The 12367-nt window shown below is 49.9% G+C and overlaps 1 protein-coding gene across 1 annotated transcript in view; it reads right to left on the minus strand.

Annotated features, from left to right (window-relative positions):
* LOC103724458 (butyrophilin subfamily 1 member A1-like) overlaps positions 1-3523 on the minus strand; it is a 13088-nt gene extending 9565 nt beyond the window's left edge. The window contains exons 1-2 of the mRNA XM_008821554.2: positions 3504-3523; positions 2439-2533 (exon numbers count right to left, since the gene is read on the minus strand). Of these exons, the coding sequence (XP_008819776.1) occupies positions 2439-2533; positions 3504-3523 (115 nt within the window). The remainder of the gene's footprint in view (positions 1-2438; positions 2534-3503) is intronic.
* Between the last annotated feature and the right edge of the window lie 8844 nt (positions 3524-12367).

The raw sequence follows: 12367 nt of genomic DNA on the forward strand, positions 1-12367 counted from the left end.
GTGCCTAGAAGAAAGCAGCGCTAAGAACAATGTAGTTCCAGAGGGAAATAAGGACTTAAGCAGAAATTGGGATATTTTGGTAAAGAGTCTGGCTGGAGTCTGTCCACAGCCAAAAAGCTTGCCTGAGGCTAAGTTGAAAAGTAATGGACTAATTTCTCTGGTGGAAGAAATGCCAAGGCAGCCTAACATAGAAATGGTGGTGTGAATATTAATGGTGAATATTATGCAGATGTACAGTGAAAAAGAGCAAATGAAATACAGCTTGGATTGAAAAAGAGCACTAGGAAGATAAATGTTGAAGCCTTCGCCTGTGCTGGAGAGAATCCCATTGATGAGATTAAAGTGATTAAGGAAATTAAAGTGATTAAGGAGGGGCCTAGACTTTCAAACTTAAACAAAGGAGAGAGTGTCTCCAGGGCAAGACCACACCCAGTTAAGCCTCCAACTTGTGAAAGAAAAATCCTGAAGGACCCACTGAAGAGAAAAGCTTCTAAAATGGATAAAGCAGGCTGGGTCCATCCCAAACTTGCAGTTAAACTTGGCAGTGTGGTTCATCTGGTGCTGGCTTTAGAGGCATGAAAGGTCCAAGAGTGAAGGGGTTATCAGTTCTTCCTCTGCATGGTTTCAGAGAGCCTCCGGCAGCACGCAGCAGGGATTCCCCTGCCTAGACAAGGCCCTGATAGGCCACTGCGTGAAGCTGTGAGGCATCTGCCAAGAAGACCTGCACACAGGGAGTGGTACCAGCACAAGAGAGAGATGTGTGCTGCACGCGCAAAGCTAGAGCCAGCTAAGCCCTTTGGAGGTAAAGTCCCAGAAGTTGCACATGGAGCTACTGGATTTGGCGTTTGCCCTGCTGGTTTTCGGTCTTGTTTTGGTCCAGTACTTCCTCACTATGCCTCCATTCCTCCCTTTTGGAATGGTAATGTGTATTCGGTTCCACTGTATGTTGGGAGTATACAATTTGTCTTTTGATTTTACAGAGGCTTACAGGTAAGACATTTATTTTTACCTGAGTCTCAGAAAAGACTTTGGACTGTGGACTTTTGAATAGTATGGAGACTGATAATGACTATGGGGACTTTTAAAGTTGGACTAAATGCATTTTGCATTTTACATAGTCATGAGCCTGTGGGAGCCAGGGGGTGGAATATGGTGGTTTAAATGAAAATGTTCCCCATAGGTTCCAAGTATTTGGACATTTTGTCCCCAGATGACGGCACTGTTTTGGAAGATCTTAGGAGGTGTGGCTACCCTACAGAAAGCATGTCATTGGGGGCGGGCTTAGTGAGTTCTTAAGGCTTGCCGGATTTCCAGAGTCAGAACCAGACCTGCAACAGGCAAGGAATGTGCTCCCTGGACGCAGGGAACCCAGCAAAGGCTGATAGCCCTTCCTTGAGGAATGATTATCTGAGATCTGAAGGCAGAGAAGTCTGGTCTTATATACAAACTCTGCTGCACACAGCTGCAAGAGTTAACTCCGTGCCAGGGTCTGGTATCCTTGAGGGCCTCTTTTCCCAAAATTATTTGCTCAGTCCTTGAGGGCCTCTTTTCCCAAAATTATTTGCTCAGGTAGGCGGGTGAGCTATCTACAGCACTAAAGGAGACAGGTGGGCTCTACAAACAATGTCTCTCGGTCCAGGGAGTGACCAATTAATAAGGCTTGAGCAAGGCCAGGCTTGAGAAAGGCCAGGCTGCCAATTTAGGGCCAGTTAGACTCTTTAAGGGATTTATGGCTTTCCCTAATGAGGCTTATGGCTCTTCTGCAATTCACACATTCTATCGCCCCACCTCAGCCCTGAGTAACCTTGCCCCTCTAAGCCTGATGGACTGCAGGAAAGTCACTGGGCCTCTGAAGAACCACTTGTCAGCACCTGTGCTGCTCCATCTGGGCCTAAACCACCACTGCCACTCAACAGACCAGAACCCTGTCTGAAGTCTCCCATCCCCCCACTGGCGTGACTCTGTTGCATGGGATCTAAACCATGCCCCTGCTCTGCATAAAGCCAAGTCATGGCTCCCCAGTTCCAACCAGAGCTCATCGGGTCCAACAGGGCTGTTCCCACCTGAATCAATCTGTCCACAGCTCCTGCTTCTCTCCCCCTGGCTTACTCTGCTCCAGCCAAGGCTAGCTTCTGCTGCTTCCCACACCCAGGGCCACAGCCACTCCAGGGCTGTGTTCCCAACTGTGCTGCCAGGAAGGGTCTGGCTCTGGATCTCTGAATAGCCTGGAACTCACAGTTCTCCCATTTCAGCCGTTGGGATGCTGAGATTACAGACCTGCTCATCTCAAAATTTTTAATACAAATTTATTTTAAGAGGAACACCATGAACATTCTAGACACCAGGCATAAATGAGTTTCATCCACTCCTGACCAGAGCACCTAGAAGAGCCCACTCACTGGAGGGAGACATGGGAACAGAGAATGGGACACACTCACGTGTAGATACCCAGGTAGGCAACTGGGCAAGGACAAGCAGACAGGTGAGATGGTGGAGCAGAGAGCACCTGCAGCAATCCTCCAAGTACTCGGGGCTGGAGAGAGAAACAGAGGAGGCAGGCCAAGACCCTCAGCAGCAAGTAGGAGGCAGGTCCCACCCAGGGCTCTGACAACTCATCAGGGAGAGCAGAGCTGAGGGCTGGCGTCAGTCTCTGAAGGAGCAAAACACTACCACAGGAACAGGGTGATGGTTACCCACAATCCCAACACTGTCAAACAGCCAGACCTAGGCTCTTTCCAACCCTGCGGAAGACTTGGCTGTTGGGACCCCTGAGAGGAAACCATTCCTTCCTTTCTTCCCCCTTTTCCAGCCACAATGCAGCTCAGCTCTACAAAGAAAACCAGGCTGTCCCTTTCTTAGCACCTAGGGGAGAGCTCAGTGTACAAACCATCATCCATCTCTCCATTATCTACATCCTGCCTGTGACCTGCCCCTGAGACAGAGGGCTCACATTTGGCTTCTCTCTAAGGCACTTGCTGCTCTGCCATCCCACAATTGTGACCAGGCATCATCCGGGCAGCTTCAAAGACAGACATGTCCACAAGGAGGCTGTGGTACCTATCACAAGTGCCTTGCCCTGATTTGGGAGTATGGTGTTTGGCTACCCTTCAATCCCAGCCCAGTCCCTGCCATGGTTCCTGGCCATGGATCCACGCTCAGCGGTGCCACACACGTCCCCCAGGACAGGTTCACCCTTACTGTCTCTGTCGTCCATAAAGATTTCTGTCTGAGAGGTAGGGGACCCTACTGGATGCAGACAGACTTGTGGAGAATATAAATAAACTCTCATCTGTCCCAAACCACCCGTTCTTTGGAAGGAACGGGGAGAAGGCACCTGAGGGCCTAGGAAGGACAAACACTGTGGGTGACCGCTGGGCTCCCCTCCAAGCTGAGCCCCAAGGGATGTGACCTTCTGGACCTCAGTTTCCTTATCTGCATAATGGGCAGGCTCTCCTCCCTGCTTTACCCCTGAAGGCCCACAGGTGTCTTCAAAGCCAACTTACCTGTTTCTCTTTGCTCCCATCTTGAAAAACTGTGACCTCATGGGAAAAGTTCAGGGCCCTGGAGAACCCAGCAGACCCAAAATCTTCCCTCAGAGTTCAACCCTCTCCAAGCTGTTCTCAGAGCTCCAAGCCCTGCTCGCCACCCCAGTGCTGGGGTTCAGGATTCAGCATCTCCAGGAGGCAGAGGCTGCTGGTTCCCAGGACAACAGGAAAAGAAAGGGAGCCCGGCACAAGTGGTCACAGCCTCTGCAAAGACTCGGACGCGGAGGGGCCAAGCTGAGCCCTCTCGGCTGGAACAGCAACTTTTCTTGAGGCTTCCACCATCTAAAGTGAAAGCTAAGGAATAAAGTGGGTGGGGTGTGTGTTCCCTGCCCTCCGACATCACTCCCTCCATGAGGAAGAAAGCAGCCCGAGCAGAGTCCAGACAAGGTGGTTCCACGGTTTGCCTGAAATGTTGCAGAGTACCCCTTTAAGATGAAAGTCCACCCCACCCCATGCCACCACCAACCCCTGCACAATAGACTTCTCAAGGCCTACGAATCTTATGGAAATGTTAGGAGAAGACAGAAAGAAGAAAATAAAGTTGAATTGAATCCTGATTAAGTATCAGGAACTGAGCTGCACACAGAGTTATCAGTTCGTGATCTCACCTGAAACAGAAATAAGTCACGAGCCCTGATCTAGCTACATTAATCCAAAAACTTCTAAGATGAGGGAAAGGCAGGTCTGCCAGGAACTACACACACACACAAACACACACACACACACACACACACACACACACAATCTCCAGCCCTCCAGCCCATCCCAGGTTCAGTTGTAGGCATCACAGAGTCAACAAAGGACCTTGGACTCCTGGTACCTTGGTATTATATGGCCACAAACATATCTCACCCTGAATCCCAGCCAGTGTCTCCCACATGGGGAGGAGGGGTGGGAGGCAGTGGCAAAGAGCAGGTCAGGTTCCCTCTGAGAACCCCAGAGGACACTGAGGAACCCTGGCTAGGACATCAGATGTCCACTCTGTCCTTGCTCAGCACATCAGGGTCACAGCCAACTGCTCTGACAGTAAGCTCAGGCCAAGAAGCCACAAATGATTTTTCTTATAGACAACATATATGATCCTAAAGCCAGATGCAGTAGTGCATACGTGTAATCCCAGCACTCAGAAGGTAGAGGGAGGACAATCAGCAGTTCAAGGTCATCCTCAGCTACATAGTGAGTTCAAGGGCAGTCTGAGGTCTGTAAGACCCTATCTCAAAATAAACAAGTTAGGGACACCTAGATGATTCACCAAACCTGACAACCTGAGTTCGAGCCCCGAAACCCACATAAAGGTGAAAGGAGAGAACTGACTCCACGAAGTTGTCCTCTGACCTCCACATGTGTGCCATGGCATGGACACACCCACTGTCATATGCCCACACACATATGCACAATAATAATACTTTTTAAATCGGGTCCAGTAAAGGCTTCTCTCAAGTGTCCTTTCTTGACTTCTTTTGATCTTTTTATCATTTGTAGTGTTAGCCAGGCGGTAACTGGCAGCTCAGGGCGGCCATGGCACAGATGGTGCCAGCGCTGGCAGAGCCGGAGCCACCAGCAGCAGCAGGAAGAAGACCAGGAGCGCCAGAAAGTGGCGGGGTAGAATCCACAGGAAGCAGAGACAGCAAAGGACAGCCAAGCAGAGAGCAGGCGAGAGGAAGGCAGAGGCCTTGAGAAGCCGGGGTCGAGAAATTGTAGCCCCAGTCACCAGAAAAGCTCTGGGGGCTGACAGGCTTGAAGAGTCAAGGGCACTGGGGCTGAAGAGATGGCCCAGTGGTTAAGAGCACTTCGTCTTCTTCCAGAGGACCTGAGTTCAGTTCCAGTGCCTATGTCAGATGTCTCACAGCTGCCTGTAACTCGAGCCCCAGGGAATCCAATACCCTCTTTTGGTTTCTTCAGGCACTTGCATTCACACATGTGTACACAGACACACATATACACATTATAATTAAACATTAAACAAATCTTTTTAAGGGACTAGGGAGATGGTTCTGTATTAAGAGCATTGGATGCTCTTGCAGAGGATCTAGGCTTGGTTCCCAGCACCCATCTGGCAGCTCTCACAACCACTATAACTCCAGATCCAGGAAAGCAGACGGCCTCCTCTAGCCTCCATAGGCTCCTACACACATGTGCACATACTCACACAGGCACACACACACACATATACATAAAAATAATAAGGGACCGGAGAGATGTCTCAGCAGTTAAGAGCACTGGCTGCTCTTGCAGAGGACCTGAGTTCAGGTCCCAGCACCTGCATAGCAGTTAACAACCATCCATAACTCCAGTTCCAGGGAATTTACTGTCCTCTTTCTACAGGTATTGTACACATAGGTGTACATACATACATTGCAGGCAAAACATCCATACACATAAAGTAAAATTAATAATTTTTCAAAAAATCTTTTCCTAAGAGTCAAGGGTCCCAGTACTCTAGGCCTGAGAATTACAAGCAATACTAGCTGTATTAGTGATACTAGGAGTATCACTAATTGCTGTCGGAACCGAGCTCAAAAAATCTTTTCTTAAGAGTCAAGGGTCCCAGTACTCTAGGCCTGAGAATTACAAGCAACACTAGCTGTATTAGTGATACTAGGAGTATCACTAATTGCTGTCGGAACCGAGGATCCCAATACCTGACACCTGTTTGGAGCTGTAACACACAGTGGTGCCTATTGCTGCTGCCACTCGGGGCTGCCAGAAGCTGAGAGAGCTGTCAAGTGCTGGGTGGCTGCTGGTTAAAGTCCACAGCAAATGCCAGGTGTGGTGTACATGCCTGTAATCTTGGCATTCCAGAGGTGGAGATAGGAGAATCAAGAGTTCAAAATCGTCTTCTGCTACACAGCAAGTTCGAGGCCCTGTTCAGCCCAGAGAGGAAGATTCTAACTGCCCCGGGTACGCCGTACACTCTGGGCCTCTCCTGTCACAGAGCCTCTTCCCCTGGCTCCAATTGCCAACAAATCCTCAGGCCCGCGGCTCGCTGCTGTTTTATTCTGGACACCTTATCCTTCCTTCATCCTGGTGGTTTTGGGTATCACACTAGAAGGTGGTTCTTAGATCTTCATCTTACAGCTGTGACATGGAGGCTCATCGATGTGTTGAAACCTACCCAGGGTCAAAGGATCACAGAGACAAACCCAGACAGGAGCCAGGTCTGCCCCTAACCCGGCTGAGCTCTGCAAGCGACCACCAGGCTGAGGCAGCATCACTAGGAAAGCTCCAGGGATCTGAGGGCCCAGAAGGGAAGATGAGGTTACAGCAGAACTTCTACTATAAGAGCTTCTTCTCTTTTTGGTCTTTTTTGAGACAGGATCTCCCTATAGCCCCAGGTGGCCTGGAACTCTCTATGTAGACCAGGCTGGCCCCCATCACAGAGCCACCTGCCTCTGCCTCTCAAGTGATGGGATTAAAGGTGTTTGCCACCACACCCTGCTATTATAAGAACTTTAACACCCGTCTTTTAATATTTGTGTGTTTCTTTTTATAGTCTCTAATATTATGCATATTTGTTAGCTGTGTGCTCTAAATATTTTGCTCATAGGAAGGCACATACAAGCCAGGAGTGGTGGCGCTCGTCTTTTATCCCAGTACTCGGGAGGCAGAGGCATGTGGATCTCTGTGAGTCCAAGGCCAGCCTAGTCAAAAAGGCATGTTCAAAAAGGTTGCGAAATCCTCCTTAGAACCACATGTCTCAGAGGGGAAGCAGCGCCTGGGACGATGACCCAGGATGTATAAAACCCCAGGCCAGGGGCTGGAGGGATGGCTCAGCCTGTAAGAGCACTTGCTGCTCTTCCAGAGGACCAGACTTCGGTTCCCAGCACCCACATCAGGTGGCTCACAGCGGCCTGTAACCCCAGCTCCAGGGGATCCAACACTCTCTTCTGGTATCTGTGAGTAGACACACACACGCACGCACACACACACGCACACACACGCACACGCATGCACACAAAATAAAAATACTTTTTTTTTTAAAGAACACACTGACAGTCCCACTGGGTTGCCTCGGCCTCTGCTGCCCCCTTGTGGCCTGAGTGTGGCAGACGGAAAGAACAGTTCCCAGCAGGAAGTTTGAAAGGGGTTTACGGAGACGCAAGCTTGGAAATCTGGAAAGAGATGAAGAAAATCCAACGAGGATGCCATCTGCGGTGTGAGTCTGAGTGAAGGACGTTAAGGACTAGGGTGAAGGACGCCAGATGAGGCGTTTCCTGTTGCTGAGGGGACAGTTAGGACAGATCAGGACAGCAGGCCAGAAAGGGGCTCCTTATCTTGGCCGGTGGCTACCCAGGTGTCTCCAATGGGCGCTGAAGATCAGCACGCTCATTCCGTGTGCCAGACGTGAAAGCTCCTGTACAATCCAGCATGAGGGAGGCCGAGGCAGAAAAATCAAAGGGTCAAGGCCGGCACCAGAAAGGGGCTCCTTATCTTGGCCGGTGGCTACCCAGGTGTGTCTCCAATGGACGCTGAAGATCAGCACGCTCATTCAGTGTGCCAGACGTGGAAGCTCTGTGCAATCCAGCATGAGGGAGGCCGAGGCAGAAAAATCAAAGGGTCAAGGCCGGCCTCGCTTCCACGGGAAGACTCAGATCCACAAAGAGAAAGCTGAGCCTTGAAACCAGCAAAAGACTGTTCTACACGCCTAACTGTGTGTTGAGGGCTTGACGTGAAGGCCCGGGAGCTCACCCTCAGGTGCCACCTTCTGCTTTAAAACCAACCTTCCTGACTGCCAACCCCAGCAGCCAGAAGCAGGGAGCACTCCTCATGAACAGGCCTGTCCCCAGGCTTCCCTCATTCCTGTCAGCTGCCTTCTCACCTTTGACCAGAGTAAGTTCAAAGGGAACAATTTATGCTTTACTTCTCCAAATTGTCATTCTAAGAATACTCTTGAGGGCTGGAGAGATGGCTCAGTGGTTAAGAGCACTGACTGCTCTTGCAGACAACTCCGGTTCCATTCCCAGGACCCACATGGTCACTAACAACTGTCCATAACTCCAGTTCCAGGGGATCCAACACCCTCTTCTGTTCTCCACAGGCATTGCATGACATAAATGCACTTACATTCAGGCCACACACTCATATGCATAAAATAGAAATAAGTAAAATTTTATAAAATAAAATAATGATAAAAATAATTTTTTAATTTTTTATTCATTATTTTTATTTGATATGTATGCGTGTATCGCCTGCACGTAGGTAAGTGCGCCCATGTCGTGCAATGCCCGCGGAGGACAGAAGAGGCTGTTGGATCCCCTGGAGCTGGAGCTACGGACAGTTGTGCTGGAGTTACGGACAGTTGTAAGCTGCCATGTGGGTGCTGGGATTCGAACTCAGGTCTTCTGCAAGAACAGCTGGTGTTCTTAACCTCTGAGCCATCTCTCCAGCCCAAAAATAAAATATTTTTTAAAAAAGAATATTCTTGGCTCTTAAGTCCAAAGGACATTTTCTTTTTTCTTCCTTTATTTTTTGGTCTTTTTGAGACAAGGTCTCTCTGTAGCCCCAGCTGGCCTGGAACTCACTATGTAGTCTCACAGAGATCCACCTGCCTCTGCCTCCCCAGTGCTGGGATTAAAGGTGTGTGCCACCATGCCTGGCTTTTTTTTTTTTTAAATGTGTATGAGTGTATTGCCTGCAAGCATGTAAGTGCACCTGTGTCATGCAGAGGTCAGAAGAAGGCATCAGATACCTGTTAGCTGCCGTGCGGGTGCTGGGAACTGAACCCGGGTCCTCTACAAGAGCAGCCAGTGCTCTTAACCACTCAGCCCTCTCTCCGGCCCTTGGGCTCATGTTTTAAGGGGCAGAGTCTACGGAGCAGAAGAGTCATGGTGGAGCAGCTCTATGGGCGAGCACATCTGCCACTCCTCACATCCTGACCAACTAGAAGGCAAAGAAAGCTAGATGAACCCTGGGCTGGGCTGCCTTGCAAAGGCTCACCCCTCATGGCTACCTCTGCCAAGCAGGCCTCACCTTCTAAAGGTTCCACAGCCTCCCAGAACAGCGCCACCAGCTGGGGACAAAGCGTTCACACACAAGAGGCTGCGGGACAGTTCGGGCTCAGCATCACTACTTCTGCGTGAGGAGAGCTGATGTGTGTTATCTGTTTTCTAAGGCGAAGAGTCCTTTCACAGAGCCTTTCATAACCAACGCAAAAAGGGACATGTGCAATGTTATCACAGAAGTTTAAAGTTTACAAAGTGCACAGCTCAGAGCTCTCTCACCCCTGTCACTCTGAAAGCCATGCCTGTCTGCATAGGGAAGGCTCAGGCCTCAACTCCCATTCCAGCACCGCCTTTACCACACCTTTACCCCCACCTGCACACCCTCCTGAGTGATTTCTGTCTTCCCTTCCACCTGCAGAAACCAGCTCCCGAAGCTAAGAAGAGTCCTCTTATCCTCCCCCAAACCCACCCTCTCTTTTGTCTTTTTGAGGCAGAGTCTCACTGTTCAGCCCCATGGCCTAGAATTCACTATGTAGACCAAGCTGGCCTCAAACGTGTGGTGATCCTCCTGCCTCTGCTCCCAAGTCTTAGGACCAGGGCTGCACCACTGCACCCAGCTGAGATCATCACCTGAAGGCTTTCCTCAAGCTACTGTTCGGAAAAGAAACTCAGATGGGCAGAAGCAGGAAGAACATGGCGATGCCACGTCAGCAACCCAGACAAGGCCCTAAGAGGGACAGTTACCCCGGGGTCCTGCCTGGTCTGGAGATTTGGGGTGTGATGAGTCAGCTCAAGTTGATTGGCAAACTGAAGCCAAAGCTTGCAAAGGTGAAAGGGAGGCCCAGGCATCCAGCTTAAGGGACGGGGTGGCAACTGTGTCAGGAACTGACAAGGGAAGATAGAGGAGCCTCAGCAGCAGGGAATCAAGAGTGTGCATTTGGGGGTGCCCTTGATGATGTCCCCGTTACATATCTTGGTGGGGAGTGAAGGAGGCACAAGCAGCAAGCCTGGACTGCAGACCTGTGCTGCTCACCCCGGCTTCTTTCCACCTTCTGTCGCACCTCCATTGTAGCTATTATAACCGTCTCTACTGCCAGTTTTAGGAAAGTTGGAAGGAAGAGGTCAGGCCCTGGAAGGCAGATCCTCCTGCCTTAAGCCGTGCTAGTAAGCCATATGAAGAGGATGGGCAGCCCTCCCAAGACTGTGACAGACTGGGAACCTGAGGCCATCAGCACAAGCCAAAACTAGAGTTGATGTCTATCAGACACCCCAGGAGTTGGGGCTCTGGGGAGAGCCGGCCAACCCACTCAGGTGGTCAGCTGCAAGTCCCACCATCTAGGGCTGCCGTCTCAGCACACTGTAGCCTGACCTCACCCACACTGCACACTGTGGGTCCTCTCAGATCTCTCACTCCTCCACACACAACAGGTCCTGGACAGGTTCCCCACCCACCACCTGCTGCCCCCGCCCACCTCAGCCCTATTACGTGCCCACTTCCACCCCTGCTGTCCTGATCCCCAGCCTCCTGCCCCAAGTTCACTCAAGCCCCTGAGCTCTGGCTTCAACTGCCTAGGACTTGCTTCCTCCAAATAGAGAAAGTCCTCTGGTTCCAGCACCCCCTACACTCAGTAAGTGTTTGGAAAGTTTCTCCAGAGTTGTAGAAAGACAAAATATGCAGATATTCAAACCCTTTGAATCCCTGGGGCCTGGAGCTTAGGGACATTTACTGAAGGCCAACCATTTATGTAGCTCGTTTTATTTGTCTTATTAATCACACTGATGAATTTGTATATATTAACATTTTAGACTTAAAATGTATCATATTTTTCAAAGATTTATTTTTTTATTTTTAATTATGTGTATGTATGTGTCTGTGTGTGCAGGTACCCAAGGAGGCCAGAGGAAAGCATCATATCCCCTAGACCTGGAGTTTCAGGTGGTTGTGAGCTGCCTGATGTGGGTGCCGGAAACCGAACTTGGGCCCTCTGGGGTTAAGAACAGTAAAGAGCTCTTAACAGCTGAGCCATCTCTCCAGCCACCAAATGCATTATATATTATTTTAATTCCTTCCTCATTCTAGACTCCAGCATGATTATTTTCTATCCAGAAAAAAAAATAATTCATTTGTGATGTTTTAACTTCGGCCTATTTATGTGATTGTTTCTAACTTTAAAAGGATTTCAGAATCAACCACAACCTCGCCTGTGCAATAAGAATATACAAATCTATCCTTAGAGTTGATGATTAACCTTCCTTGGAAAGAGATAACCCCAAAAGATCCCCAGCCCAGGGTTTCCTAAAACAGTCTCAGACTCACCAAGTGTCCCCAGCAACCTGCTCATCCATCTCTTACCCCTTCATCCAATACGAACTCGTCAAGCCAGACCAGTCCTACCTCCCCTTGCAAGGTCAGACCTTGGAGCTGGCTCAGGCACCGACTTGGGAAGGACACGCTGTACCTGGAACAGAAGCTGCTCTCTGCCCCACCTGGATCCCAGCCCTGGAAAACGGGTTATTTCCCCTTCCCATCCCCTCCTCCTGGATCAGACTTTCTGGAAGGCATCCATATTGTCAAAGATCAACACAGTTGGATTTTACAGAAGTGATGAAAGTAGATCCTCTTCAGTAACTACCGATGGGATGGGAAGAGCCGTGCTCCACTCCAGTGTGCAGAGGTAACAAGGCAAGCGGGATGTGGGGGTTCATCTTCTTGTCAACAGTTCTGGGAGTGTCTGTGGGGTGCTTACAGAGATGTATAATTAAGAAGGAAGACCCCACTCTGAATGTAGGCAGCACAACCCCATGGGCTGGGGTCACCAGGTGAATAAAAAATTTTAAATGAGAGTGTGGTGCCAGAGAGACAGCTCAGTGGTTAAAGAG

This window comes from Nannospalax galili, unplaced genomic scaffold (genome assembly GCF_000622305.1).
Source record: "Nannospalax galili isolate Female #2095 unplaced genomic scaffold, S.galili_v1.0 scaffold948, whole genome shotgun sequence".
NCBI classification, from domain to species: domain Eukaryota; kingdom Metazoa; phylum Chordata; class Mammalia; order Rodentia; family Spalacidae; genus Nannospalax; species Nannospalax galili.